The sequence below is a fragment of the Ascaphus truei genome, chromosome 3 (genome assembly GCF_040206685.1).
Source record: "Ascaphus truei isolate aAscTru1 chromosome 3, aAscTru1.hap1, whole genome shotgun sequence".
NCBI classification, from domain to species: domain Eukaryota; kingdom Metazoa; phylum Chordata; class Amphibia; order Anura; family Ascaphidae; genus Ascaphus; species Ascaphus truei.
Window position 1 is genome coordinate 250,368,714 of NC_134485.1, and position 15,678 is coordinate 250,384,391.

At 45.5% G+C, this 15,678-nt stretch overlaps 1 protein-coding gene across 4 annotated transcripts in view; it reads left to right on the top strand.

Moving 5' to 3' along the window:
• Window positions 1–15,678, top strand: part of LOC142489583 (cohesin subunit SA-2-like) — a 98,774-nt gene that overhangs the window by 33,032 nt on the left and 50,064 nt on the right. For all 4 annotated transcript variants that reach the window (XM_075590605.1, XM_075590607.1, XM_075590606.1 and 1 more), the window contains 5 exons: window positions 1,569–1,676; window positions 6,273–6,387; window positions 9,178–9,295; window positions 10,776–10,879; window positions 15,425–15,517. In XM_075590605.1, coding sequence (XP_075446720.1) covers window positions 1,569–1,676; window positions 6,273–6,387; window positions 9,178–9,295; window positions 10,776–10,879; window positions 15,425–15,517 — 538 coding nt within the window. The remainder of the gene's footprint in view (window positions 1–1,568; window positions 1,677–6,272; window positions 6,388–9,177; window positions 9,296–10,775; window positions 10,880–15,424; window positions 15,518–15,678) is intronic.

The window sequence follows — 15,678 nt, forward strand, 5'->3', positions numbered from 1 at the left end:
ATAACTGTCTTATAATTAGCCCTTTCACTTTATTTTAATAAACAAAAAAATAAGTGAAACTGTCGATTTGGATGTAATGAAAACCTGTGGCATGTCCTACTCACTATTATACTAGTTATGCATTTCGTTCTTATCGCGACGGATTAGTGTGTGGAAGCAATGATCAGAGTGCTGCTAAAGAAGTACACGTTGAGAGCTGCATATCAAAGTTTCTAGACGGCAAAACCAGGACAATAACTGCTGCAAAACCATTGCACCAGAGATCGGAGAACTCCCCTAACCTAAACCAACGACAAGGCTGTCACTTTGGTGTTCAGCACCAGAGGGCACCATCCCCCATGTTGTTACTGCTCTGCTAGTAGTTGGTGCCAGAGGAGTGCATTCTTATAGGGGAAGACTCAATTGTGATAATGTTTAGCGATTGTTATTGGCAATTTAAGGGAACAGTTTTTGTGAATGGAACTAATGTGCACAGGCTCTATAGAACGTTGCTCAGTTTGTGTCACTTTCCAGTTCTGATGTCTCAGTGCTAATTACTCCGCGCTGCCTATTCCTGAACCCAAGTTATAGACATGACAGTGAGGAAATGTAATAAAACATGTGAAGTTTTATAGCGTTCTCGTGTTCAGATGTTCAAATATATCTGCAAGAGCAATGCAGGTGTAGTTTCCACGAGGTTCACTGTACACATATAATGATTTTGCCTTAAGGGCAAAGATTAGAGTAATTTACATTTCTGCCCAGCAAATGACGCAGTCATATTAAATTGATATGCAGACTTTCATGATGTGTGCCGCTAAGCATAATGTCTGTGGGCCTTCTTGTGGCTATTGATTATTTGGTGTGGTGTCGGGGTTAGGTATACAGTTGGTTGAAGAGCTATTTATATAACTGGTGATGTTTTTATCAACCCATTCCCCAGGGATCCTTAGATAATCCATATATTGTTAATAGTTAACCAATCACATGTAGACAAATGATCTGCGTGTATGTGTGTGTTCTGGCTTACCGCAGCCCCTTGTCTTACTTCGGCTCTCTGAGGTGATAGTTCAAGCTATGTTGGAAGCATTACTTGGTCTTATTTGCTGTATAATTTAGACAAAGGATAGTTTTTATGTCTTCAAATTACGAGTTGTAAAACACATCCTTTGTGAACCTGATACATTTTGTTAGAAATGATTAAAAATGAGATTGAATGAAACAGGCTTACGTGCCAGAGCTTACAGTCATATTGTCGTGAAGACGCCCAGTGCGTTAGATTACTATTTTCATTTGGGGAGCAGACAGATGCACGTTACGATTTTGTGACTGTATACACAAACTGAAGTTTTGTAGACAAGGACACATTTCGTCCGCTCTTTTTGTTTTCCATTGTGTAACAAAATCGCCCGTGCCGTCCACATTCTTGTTCATTTGGTGGTGCAAGTTTTCCTTGAGGCCTTCTCACAAACGGAAGAAGGACTTTTGATTGTACAAACACATAATGGACATATCTGACTTTGTCTCTGCTGGATTGAATGAACAATGACCTCACTTTGCATAATGACAATCAGTTTGTTTTCATGCAGGCATTGTGAAGATGTGTTTACCACTGAAGACTGTGACATCTTGTACCAGTTTGTGTATGCAACACACAGACCGCTGGCTGCAGCAGCTGGAGAATTTCTGTATAAAAGGTAACTAGAGACCAAATTATGTTTCTATTTGCGCTGGTAACATGAATAGTTGGAAGCGTTGGTTCCAGAAGCTGGGCACATTGTAGGAATGGGGAACAGATTGCTAGACGGCACAGGTAGCTGTCGATGTTTCAGCTCTAGGGTCACAATCACTAATACAGCTAAATGGCAGAGAACAAAGGGGTACATTAAATCGACTTCAAATCGGCTGTACCGGTCTTTCCATACGAAAATCCCCATTGACATCAGAGGGGATTTTTTGTCTGAAAATGGTCCGAACGTCTGTTTCTGAGTACAGTGAATTTAACCCAGAATTTCTCAGAGCCACGGGTGCACATCACAATGGTTTCTCGTGTTATCACTGAAACTCGAAACACATCTCACTGAACCACTGACAGATGTCTCTATATTTGGCTCCTTCCTCTGACCTTCTCTTGCCACTTCCAATCCTTCCTTCACTTCTCCTCAAGCCTTTGCTGACCAACTTAAAGACCAGGTGGGTGCTATCAACGATTAGATTCCTTCTGCCCCCCCCCCCACTCTGCATCTATCTAAACCTTACTCCTCCACTTTTGACTCTTTCCCCCCTTTTACAAAGTTAAAGGTTTCAAACTGATTTTCTGTTCTCCCTTTACCACATGCCTTTCCATTGTATCCCCTCACACCGTATCAGAACTCTTACTCCTATCTTAGTCCTACTCACACCCGTATCTTCAATTATTAGTAACCACTGCTCTGTATGCCTCCAACCCGTTGCCTCCAAACTGCTCGAACGTCTCGACGTCTCCCGTATAACCAGCTTTCTTAATTCCCATGCCCTCCGGAACCCTTTACAATCGGACGTTTGTACAACTCACTCAGAGACTGTGCTCACTAAAGTAGCCAACGATTTACCTGAAGCAAAATCCCATAGTAATTTCACCCCCTACTTATTCCACTCGATCTCTGTGCTGCCTTCGATACGGTTGATCACTCTCTTCACCTTCATCTTCTAAACTCTCTTGGTATCTGCAACAAAGTTCTATCCTCGATCTCATCACACCTCTCTCATCGCACGTTTTCAGCCACTGATGCTAACATGTCTCTGTGTCCCGTTAATCTGCTTGTTGGTGTACAACAGGCCTCTCTGTTCTGGGCCCTCTCCTTTTCTCTCTACACACTATCACTTGGTGACCTCATCAACTCTTTTGGCCTTAGGTATCTCTATTCAAATAATATGCAGATATATCTATCCATCCCTACCCTCACATCCGCAATCCAGTCTCAATTCTATGATTGCCTCCTGCCTAAATCCTTGTGGATGGTGCTCTGCCGCCTTATACATAATATGTTTAAAACTGAGCTCATATGTCACCCAAAATCTGGCCTAATATGCCTTTTTTTCGATCACTGTAAATGGTTCTACAATCTATTCTGTCGCCCGAAGCACGTTGCCTGGGAGTGACATTTGACTCTTCCCTTTCCTTCTCCATTCAAATTCACGGCACAGCTAAAATGTGTTGCTTCTTATAGTGCCATCTTAATATTCTAATATTACCAAGTTCTGCCCTTTCCTCTGTCAATCTACTGCTGAAACTCGAATGCCCTTATCCTCTCCCGTCTGGATTATGGTAACATACTGCTAACAGGCCTCCCTGCTTCACAATTTTCTCCTTTGTAATCTATCCAAAAATACACTACTAGAATGATTTCACTTTCTACCAAAACAGTCTCTGCTCATCTCCTCCATAAATCCCTTTTCCTGACTTCCCATCAAATTTTGGATCACCTACAAAGTTCTCCTCCTTACCTTCAAGGCTCCCCGCTCGTCTGCTCCTCCCTACATATCAGCTTTGATCTCTCGCTGTGCCCCTACTCATCTCCTGCGTCCTACCCATAAATGTTTCCTTTCCACCCCATTCATCTCTACAGTTCTTAATTACCTTAAACCCTTTTCCCTCACTGTCCCTTACCTGTGGAGCTCCCTCACACTCCGTGTACACCAAGCACCTTCTCTCCCCACTTTTAAGTCAAACCTTAAAACACTTCTTAAATGAATCACTTCAATTGTCCAGACAACGGTTAGTGTCTCTCCTTCCAAATATTGGGCCATCTACTGCGCGTATTCCCTCACCTGTAAGTCGCCCACCATACCACCTAGACTGTAAGCTCTCCGGGGCAGGGATGTCCTTTCCTATTGTCTGACCTTGTTTGTTGCGCTTATTGTATTATAATTCCCTGTACTGTATTGTCTTGTGTAAAGCGCTGAGTACACTGTGAGCGCTATACCAACACATTCAGAATACATGCATGTGCTTGCTGTTGTGTGCCACAGTATACGTGCTTTATAATCTATTCAACCACTTATCAAAACAGGCCGACCAAGTGACTTTTTGGTTTCAAGTAACTGTTAGCTCTGTTCCTTACATTATCCCAGAGATACGAGCCCATGCAGAAATAACTATAGGGATGGGTCTGGTTCTTAGATTTAGAGAAAAGTGTGAAGTATATTTTAAAGTATAATTTCCATTAAAAAAAACGCCATGTACATTTTTTTTTCTTCCAACCTTGCATTAATATGTCAATTGGTGTAATTGGTGTAAGTCACTCCCGTAGCTTCTGTGAGACACTGCCTGTGACACTTGTGTATTGTCCCTAATAAGGACAATAATGACTTCATTACATTGCATTCTATCCCTATATACTGAATAACTTCATTGCATTCACTTTTTAAGGCCCCTTTTTTTTGTTTCTACAAAATTACCATGTTCACCTGCATTAAAACAGTCGTTTCGTTTTGTTTTGGAGAAACACAATTTGAACATGATCTGTTTTTGTTCCAAATAGTACTTCCGACCTGTATGAAGTCTCGTCTACACTGGGGGGGTGGGGGTTGTTTTGTTGCAAGCATGTTAGGCATCAAGAGGCTCGATGGTTTATTTTTATTTAAAGCCGCAAAACGTGTGAAATCTTAATGTTTTATATAAGTGAAATCAGTGCTGTAATATTAGATAGTGACTGTTTTCTTTGTTGTTTTTTGTCCCAACTCTTAATGCCATTTTTTTTCACATACATTTTTATTGACATTTTCAGCATAACATGAAGCAAATTAAAAGGCAAGAAACTGTGTTTCCATATATCTCACAAATAGAGTAACAGTGATATACAATACAGACAGGGGAGTTTGCAATTGGCCATATTTTATATACTGTACATGGACTTCCAAAGTCAGTTTGTTTGGGCCAGGTTTATAGATACAATGTATCTGGAATCACTCAGAGATATAACACATGTTTAAAATAGTCACAATTAACGGGGGAAGGGGGAGGAGTTTTAAAACATCCTTTCGTTTCTATAGCAGGTTTTATCCACCTCTCAAGCAGTGCAAGATCTTTGCAACACTTTCCTGATTGCGATAAGTTGTTACCGATGTTCCCAGAAGTGTGAGCTGTAAACTGTAACAATAGATAATGTTACCGTAGTGATATAAGGGTACATAGTAGCTGCCGAGTTACACTGACTGGAGCATTAATTGAAACTGGAAGGCGGCCATTATGTTAGGCACACAATCAGGACTGTTACACATTTATAACAGGAGCACCAAACGATTGCCAGCTTAGGTAAGACTGTAGAATGAAACATTGTCACGTGCTTTTCATATATATATTAAAAGGGGGAGAAAGTACAGATCTGGTGCTCTTTACTTTCGTTTTGGGCGCGAGGAAAAGTGCTGACGGACGGAGCCCGCTCCCAGCCCCCCCGTGCCCACAAGGCTAGTAATGCTTGCTGCCCCGAAGGTATTAACGCAGCGGGGGGGTCAATGCCGTTGAATGGGATTCCCGCTGCGTTAATCCTACCTTGCCGCAGCCAGACTAAGAGCTGCGCAGAGAGAAGCAGTCCCTCCCTCTCTCCCTGTCTCCCCGCACAGCAGGTCTCACGTTTTATTATTATCAGTTTTATTATTAAAGTATTGCTGCTTTAAAATCAGTGCTATTTTGACAATTGATGGAAATGGGGCTGCTATGCTGGAAATCCACCACGTGTATGTTACAATCCCCCTTTTTTATTTATTTTTTTACGACCCGACCTTTCTATATTATGTCTCCCCCCCCCTGAAATTGTGTAAAAATAAACAGGTTGAAAAAAAAAAGGATCAGAGATATTCAAGTACAATAACGCACACGCATCCCTACACACTTTCTTTTCATTTATTTTGTAATAAATAAATAAGAAGTGGACAACTGCAGAAAACACTGGGAACGCAGAGTAGCATATAACAACAGATCCATAATGTTCTGTGGAAACATACATTTCTTTTTCTGTTTGAACACTTTTCCCATCTCAGCCTGACTCTTGTATTGATTGTTATGGTGTCATATATTTCATATTATAGCTTCACAAATCAATAAAAATCTTGTTAAAAACCTAACTCCTCACATTGCCCTCCCGTGGGACCCCTGAGGTGTCACTGCGGCTCTGCACATCTCAGTTTCTACATGGAAGTGTCTGAGTTGCATTATTATGATGTGGCACTTGCTTTGTATTTATATATTAAATGCATAGGCTGTTATGTCGCACCTGATGGCCATGCACTCCGTGTCCATTCATTACCTGCAGGCTTTTGAATCCTCAAGTGGCAGGAGCGGAAATCAATGTGCTGCAAAGGACAATGGGGACTGAGCTCAAATCCAGCCAGCTGACCACTCTGCTGACTTTCTTCTGTGAGAGTGAGGTGGGTTATACTCAGCTTGCTGAGACTACGGCAAGTATGTCACTGCATGTTGTTAGATCGGAGGGCTTTTGGTTTATGTTGCATGAAATGCCGTTGAGTGTTCGACCTTGATTGCCATAGTGGTATTTTTTAGCCAGGTATTTGATTGTAAGTATTGATAAATTACTAACAACTTTGCATCACTGTCTTTCCTGGTTTGGTGGGCAGTATTAATAGCTCTGCTCTAGTCTTACTTTGTGAGGTGGTGTCGATGAGCCTTGTGTTACCCTCACTGAGAGGATCCCGTTAAAAGACACAAATTAAAAGCTAATGCAGGGTTTGAAATAAATTCTTTCAAATGATTTTAATTTTTTGTCTCCCATACAGTAAGTGTATTTGATCTCCCAAACTGGCTATAGCCCTGCCAGCCATCTAACCCTATGAGGGTTACATACCAATGTCTCTTTAGTGCTGAACTGGCACAAGTAGCACCAGAATTCTTCTTTCCTGTACAGCCCCCGGTACAGGGCATTGTCTTCAACCCTCAATCTGTTAGGAGCAAAAAAAAAAACACATACACTAGGTATGTAGACATACTGTACCTACAGACATACATCAAAACACACAGAAGAAACCGATACACATACATATATGCACAGAAATACATGGACATGTATGTGTGTGTGTATGTATGTATGTGTGTGTGTGTATGTATATATATATATATATATATATATATATATATAACATGCACACACAAACATACATATGCAGGCATGCATACACACAGACAGCATGTTAACAGACATACTGATGCAACACAAACATACATAGACAAGCTTGCAGACACATCCAGGCTACATAGACAGAGTGGCATAAATACTCTTTCTCTACCTCCTCCTGACTATGCCTATTTCATTTCCCTCCTCCTCCTCCATACTCTGTCTCCTGCCCACAGAGCTCTGATCTTTAAACATCAGGCGCGCCCTGGCACTGACTCCCCGGCAGCTCTCAAGGACTCCCCGATACTGAATGGGAGAGCGGGAGCTTCAGGGGAGTTACTGACAGGTCGTGTCTGATGATTAGAGATAAGTGCGGACAGGAGACACACTGAGGAGGCGATTTGACCGGACAGTTGTGGGAGCCACCAGGAGACATTCGGCCTACCATTGTCCGATTGTCATGGGAGACCAGGCCATTTACACCTTTTTACTAGGATCATGCATTGAGCAAAACGAGTTCATGAAATAAATAGTAAATTTATTCGCAGGAATAGGCAAACACAATGTTACACAAACTACAGCAAAAAGACACACTTACTAGGGAATTTGGGGTAACAACGTAGAGTCTCCTAGCTGCAGGGAATCCTATCCTTGATAGCAGTTGTAAAACAGGACAGAAAATATTCCAGGCAGCTTTTTGCTGAAGCAGCCCCTTTCTTGCTGGAGACTTTTAACTGGAACACTCTGGAGAACCCTTTGGAGAACTAACTATCTCAGGGCCGCAAGGGGTTATAATACCTCTGACTTTCATTACAGATTACTGCCCCCCCCCCCCCCTATCAGGAACGTGACAGAAATCTCTGAAGCTAATCAGAGACAAGCTGGTAGGACGCACAGGGTTACCTGGAAATCTGAATGAAACAAGGGGCGTGGGAAATTTGCTTTATCTGGCCCTTAATTCCCTCAATGCCCCCACGGTGACAGGCCCCCCGGCCAGTCTGGTGGGCCAAATGGGAATTCAAAGTGTGTCCCTTGATCTGAGGACGTGGGCATTTGACTTCTTCCCTCCTGTCCAAATGGTTTTGACACCTCAGACTTCCTCTTTGGCTTTGGAGCCCCACTGTATGAGTAGACACAGTGGCACTGTATGAGAGTCCCAGCCCATTATACTGTGCACAAGCATATGTTTTAATATACACTTTAAAAATATCCTAGGTCATTTGGTTATAGGAAATAGAATAAGAAGCTGCACGTTATTTCTTACTAGCCATATTCCCCACACTCTATACATTACTTAGGACTGGACTTTTAAAAGTCCCCTCACAATCTTGTAGCTGAGTACCCCCAGAAACCCTATACCGGTTCTGGGTGACCTGGGCATTTACTGAGTATCCCCATTAACCTAGGGATCCCTTGACTGTTTCAGGGACACCTCACATCCCTATCCCCCGTTTACCTTCCTGGGTTGTGCAGAAGCAGGGAACTTAGTTGTGAGTCACGTCCTACACAGCTTCTGGGTGACCTGGGCATTAAATGAGTATCCCCCTTAACCTAGGGACCTCTTGGCTGTGTCAGGGACACCTCACATCCCTATGCCCCCTTTACCTTTCTGGTCAGTGCTGAAGCAGGGAACTTGGAGGTGAGTCGCGTAACTGTTTGTTTTCAAGGGAGGCTTTTGACCGGAGCTCCGTGCCTATATGTCCCGGGGAATCTGACTTGATTCCCGGATACATTTTTGGGGTGGCCAGCATCTCTGGGCCCCGTCTACCTAGATACAATGTGACAACACTGTTACCGCAAACCCTCCCCTTGAAACTCATAGCCTGTGAGTCTCCACTGGTTAGCACTCCTGGAAAGGTAAAACACACACACACATTCTTTATTGTTGCACAATCACATGCATTTCATGTACAACCAATAGGTCCAAGAGCTGACACTCTAAACCCACAAATATGGTTCAGAGGTAACCAGCCGGGCATAATACCTTTATTGATGTCCGGGTTACCCCTTCACCGTCACCGCGATGGCAGCCGGCTATTTTGCACCCTGTAATGGTGTCTTATCAGTTGCTGTGTGTTCCTCACTTTAGCTGCATGACCACCTGACGTACCTTGTTGACAGCCTCTGGGACTGCACACCGAGCTTTCTAAAAGACTGGCAATGCATGTCATCCACTCTGCTGCAGGATACTACGGAAGAGGACGGCGGTGAGTTAGGATTTGGTATCAGATCCGGGTTTCCCTAGTAAGCTGTGTTTAACTTCCCTGAGTAATGTTTCTGAGGCCGGCTGGCACACCAGCTCCGGATCTAGCCCTCATTATTCAGCAGTCCTGTCTGGGATCATATGCTGGGAAAGAAGCCATGCATAGGTTTCTTGGTGTCGTGCTGCACATACGAAGAACATTTTCAATAGAGTGTTATGAAAGGTTAATTAACCCTTGTGCTACCAGCGAGGCCTGCACTGCATTCCTCTGGAAGCCAACGTGCTATGCACGTGACTCTTAGTGACTCTGCATTTCTCGGGTTGGCAGCTGCATTGCAAAGGTTGAATACTTAGACCTAATTCCCCACATTTGGCTTCATGTATTCATTTTGCTGCGAGCACAAGTCCTAACCTAAGTAGACCTTTTAGTTAACACTGTTTGTATAGCGGCATTTATTATTGTCTGAATGTCTTACAGTGTACCATTTGAGGACCAGTACTTGCCATCTTGAAACCGTACCCAAAGTGCACTAAAACAAATGAGACATTTCTACTGCTTACACATATTAAAAATGAAACATTTGAGCCGTGTGTACGTATCTGTTTTAGAAAATGATAAAATGAGATGTAGTCTGCAAGGCATCATTTTTTTCAGCATTGAAAAGCACTGTATATGTACATAAAATTATTATTATTAATGGGTTTTTTTTAACAGTGTTTCACTTACAAATAAACTAAATGAGACAAAATGTAAAGATGATGTACCCTTAAACATTTCCCTCAACATCCAACATTAAGCACAACATTAAGGCCCAGATGAAAGGGCGCTGAGCTCTATTTCTCCTTAACTACCACTGAAAGGATGGCGTGTTAAAGCTTAGCAGCCTTTAGTGAATCTGGGCCTAAGTGTGCCACTGCAGCTCATATTTACTAACCTATGTGTCCTTTTCATTATACTACTGCAATTCAAGGGCCAAAAAAATACAGGAAATGTGCTGGTTCCCTTCTCTCAGCTATCGCCTCCTTCTGTTCACAGAAGGGTGCTAAGCTTTAGCCCGAGTTAAGGTGTGGCACCCTTTAATGAATATGGGCCTCCGTTGGCAATGTGCCAGCTCTCTCCTCTACTGCCAAACTACTAGATTAACCCTTTGGGTGCCGCAGGACACTACGCCATGGGGTCTGGTATTCCAGGGGCCCCATGTCGGGGTGGCTCCTTCATACCCCCAAAGTGCTCATGTTCCAGGGGAGATTGCGTTCTGCGTTAACATGATCTGACATGCAGGGAAATGGGAGAGAAGGACTCTACCGTGTCTCATATATATATATGCAGTTGCAGGATAGGACATTCAGGAAATGTCGTTGTAGTGGAGAATGCCCAAGTAGAAGAAGCCTAGTGAACTGAACCTGACTTTGTAGCAACTTTGCACATGTATTTTGCTGTGTTCTCTGGTTTAGATTGTGACACAGATGTAATTGGATTTTAGCTTTGAACGCTACTAAAGAATGCCTCCTGATTGAACTCATCCTAGCAAGTGTCCGGCAGGCAGTGGAAGGTCACCCTCCGGTGGCAAGAGGACCAGCCAGGAAGGTCAGTGATTTCTGTAGTGGAATCCTCTCACCTGTTGTCTGTGTGATATCGGTGGGGAAGTCTCCAGAGTTAGCCGCTGGAAATTGTGGGAGAGAGCCACAATAATAGATGTGTCCATATTTACTGGGCAGTACTACGCAATAAGACACGGTGGGGATCTTGGATGCATCGTACAGTCCATTCATTTCAATGAGCTGTAAGGTGCCTTATGGTCCTGGAAGGGGTCTTGTGGAATAGCACCACATAAATATGGACCGTTGTGTCTTTTCATTTTCTGGTGAATATGTGGTGGGATGTGTGTAGTTATGCTGCACTACACAACAGTTCTGAGCATATTTATTAGGGCTGTCTTTGAACATAAACAGCTGCTACAGCATAGTTCTGTTTCTATGCACCGCTGAGCTCTCGAGATAAGTGTAATAGCACTTCTCTTCTTAGTTAGTTGAGCATTATGTATGAGACGGAGCGACTCAGTGAGTAAAAAGACTGACTGGCACTGAGTTTGAAGCAGGGGAGCCTGGTTCAATTCCCGGTGTCGACTCCTTGTGACCTTGGGCAAGTCACTTTATCTCCCTGTGCCTCAGACACCAAAAACATAGATTTTAAGCTCCACGGGGCAGGGACCTGTGCCTGCAAAATGTCTCTGTAAAGCACTACGTAAAACTAGCAGCGCTATACAAGAACATGCTATTATTATTATTATATATATATATATATATATATATATATATATATATACAGTGCTTGACAAATCACCCAAAAATCTACTCGCCGAACCAAAAAATCTACTCGCCACCTAGTCCCGCCCCCAACCCCGCCTCTAGTCCCGCCCCCAGCCACGCATTTAAAAAAAAGCCATAAATTGAATAAATTCCTAGTAAGAACATTCGTTTTTGATATTAGTTTATTTATTGTATTACATTATACTACAATTAGTCGTTGGTGTGTGTGTGTGTGTGTGTGTGTATAAATGTCGAATCTAGAAAAAAAAAGCCAGATGTGGATGACTAGTTTCCTGAACCCCTTAACTAGTGTCTGGATGCCCCCGCTTCACAATATTTAAAGCAGCAATCCCGTCTGGGATCTTACCTGATCCGCAGACCCTCAAAGTCCAGGTACCCTCATTCCCGCAATGTTATACATTGGAGGGGAGGTGTTCGTTACCTGTCTTCTGGGTTAGGGGGGGTTCGATGTCTTCCGTGTGAAGCTTGAGTCAGATCTGGAAGTAAGCAGTATAGGTTATTTCAGTGTAGTATAGGGCAGTTAAGATATCCAGATCCATAGTGTGAGAGTGTGTGGGGGAGAGAGCGAGAGTGTGTGGGGGAGAGAGAGAGTGTGTGGGGGAGAGAGAGAGAGAGTGTGGGAGAGAGAGAGAGTGTGGGAGAGAGTGAGAGAGTGTGAGAGAGAGAGAGAGAGTGGGAGAGAGAGTGGGAGAGAGAGAGAGTGAGAGAGAGTGAGTGGGAGAGGGAGAGAGGGAGCGAGAGAGTGGGAGAGGGAGCGAGAGAGTGGGAGAGGGAGCGAGAGAGTGGGAGAGGGAGAGAGAGAGTGGGAGAGGGAGAGAGGGAGAGAGAGAGTGGGAGAGAGAGAGAGTGAGTGGAAGAGAGAGAGAGTGGAAGAGAGAGAGAGTGGAAGAGAGAGAGAGTGGGAGAGAGAGAGAGTGGGAGAGAGAGAGAGTGGGAGAGAGAGAGAGTGGGAGAGAGAGAGAGAGTGGGAGAGACAGAAAGAGAGTGGGAGAGACAGAGAGAGAGTGGGAGAGACAGAGAGAGAGAGTGGGAGAGAGAGAGTGGGAGAGAGAGAGACAGATAAAGAGACGTCAAGGCGCCGTGACGTTGACGCTGCTCCGCGCTGATTGGATGTTTTCAGCCGACAGTGCTCTGAAAAACAGCTTGGCTGTCGGCTGAAAACTCCAGCGCCTCAGCACGCCTGCGGACGCTCGCGTGAGCCCCCTCTCAAGGCATCCTCATTGAGTATGCAGGGGCTCAGCGCGGAGCGTCCGCACAGCTCAGCGCGGCCTGTCCTTCTATGGACTCGGCCAGAGAGACAGACAGACAGAGACAGACAGAGAGAGACAGACAGAGAGACACACACAGAAAAAGAGAGACACACACAGAAAAAGAGAGACACACACAGAAAAAGAGAGACACACAGAAAAAGAGAGACACACACAGAAAAAGAGAGACACACACAGAAAAAGAGAGACACACACAGAAAAAGAGAGACACACAGAAAAAGAGAGACACACAGAAAAAGAGAGACACACAAAAATGAGAGACACACAAAAATGAGAGACACACAAAAATGAGAGACACACAAAAATGAGAGACACACAAAAGAGAGACACAGAACACACACAGAGAGAATGAGAGACAAAGACAGAGAGAGGGCGAGGGCGACACAGGGAGAGGGCGACAGGGAGAAGGCGAGGGCGACACGGAGAGGGTGACACTCACAGACACACACTCACTCTCACTCACTCAGACACTCACAGACACGCAGAGACACACTCACGCAGACACTCACGCAGAGACACACTCACGCAGAAGACTCACAGACACACACTCAGAGACATTCACACACACACACACACACACACACACACACACACACACACGCACACACGCACACACGCACACACGCACACACGCACACAGGCACACAGGCACACAGGCACACAGACAGGCACACACACAGACACACAGACAGGCACACACACAGACACACAGACACACAGACAGGCACACTCACAGACACACAGGCACACTCACAGACACACAGGCACACTGACAGACACACAGGCACACTCACAGACACACAGGCACACTCACAGACACACAGGCACACTGACAGACACACAGGCACACTCACAGACACACAGGCACACTCACAGACACACAGGCACACTCACATACACACAGGCACACTCACAGACACACAGGCACACTCACAGACACACAGGCACACTCACAGACACACAGGCACACTCACAGGCACACAGGCACACTCACAGACACACAGGCACACTCACAGACACACAGGCACACTGACAGACACACAGGCACACTGACAGACACACAGGCACACTGACAGACACACAGGCACACTGACAGACACACAGGCACACTGACAGGCACACTCACAGACACACAGGCACACTCACAGACACACAGGCACACTCACAGACACACAGGCACACTCACAGACACACAGGCACACTGACAGACACACAGGCACACTGACAGACACACAGGCACACTGACAGACACACAGGCACACTGACAGACACACAGGCACACTCACAGACACAGGCACACTCACAGACACACAGGCACACTCACAGACACACAGGCACACTCACAGACACACAGGCACACTCACAGACACACTGGCACACTGACAGACACACAGGCACACTGACAGACACACAGGCACACTCACACACTCACAGACACTCAGTCTGTCACTCACACACTCACCGGGTCACACATGGCAGCAGTGGGGTCTCCGCACGGCAGTGGGCCCTCTCCAAGACATGGGACACACAGCGCAGCGTGGGCCTCAGCAGCAGCAGCAGCAGCAGGTCCCCCCCCCCCCGAAGCGGCCGACGCCGCAGCACGCTCCCCGGACACCCCCGGGCAGCAAGCGAGGATCGGGGGCAGGTGATTAGGGGGAGATCATGGGCAGGAGGCGGACTAGCGCAGGAGGCGCGCACGGGGGAAGCTGGGTTGGCACTTCCCCCTCCGTCCCACGTGGGGAGCGGAGGGTGCGGGGGGGCTGGATCGCGCGCTTGTTTTGGGCTTCCCTCTCCGTCCCACGTGGGGAGCGGAGGGTGTGGGGGGGGGCAGGATCGCGCGCGGCGCTTCTTTTGGGCTTCCCCCTCCGTCCCACGTGGGGAGCGGAGGGGGGGGGGCTGGGTTGCGCGCGGGGCTTGGTTTGGGCTTCCCCCTCCGTCCCATGTGGGGAGTGGGGGGGGGGAGGGATGCGGGGGATTCTGGGTTGCTGGGGGGAACAGGCAGCGCAAATGGCAGGACACTCTGCTTGCCCTGTGCACGCGCGCCGGGACCACAGGATTTGCCGCCATTTTTTTTAACTTTTTTTTTAACCCAATCAGGGAGGAGGATTATTTATTTATTTATTTATTTAAAAAAAAATAAAAAATTGGCACGAGCAGGGGAATTCATTGAGCTGCAGCACGGGTCGCCAGCTGCCTAAATCCACTCGCAACGGGCGACAGGTTATCATTATTTGTCGAGCACTATATATATATATATATATATATATATATATATATATATATATGCAAATACAACTGTATGCTCATCTGCATGTCTTAGGCAGGTCTGCAACCCCGCCTTTCCCCATTATCACCCAGCATACAGCACGTCCACTGCAGCAAGGGATTCTGGGAAATGACATGCAAATGAGCACACAGTGTCACTTTTTGCCTCCAAATTTTTTTTTAACATGGTTATATATATATCCTGCCGCACACTGATGATAAGGAGGAATGGTGTCTGCTTGGGTGTAAGAAGTGCTCCTTTACACTAGGTCCTCTCGGCCAAGGAGAAGAAAGTGCAAGTGGAAGATTGTACCAGGATTACTGAACACTTTGCAGGGACACTTCCTGTCCTTCTGGTGAAGGTGAGAAAGAGCGCACATGTGAGCCCATGATATCATTCTTGTAAAAGACCAAACATCTTTTGCAGTCAGGTCTCAAATAGCTTTTCTGCATTTCTCTCCTTGGATGGGGTGACTTTACCATGGACATATTTATTAGGAAAACAGTAGCACTCGAGAATCCA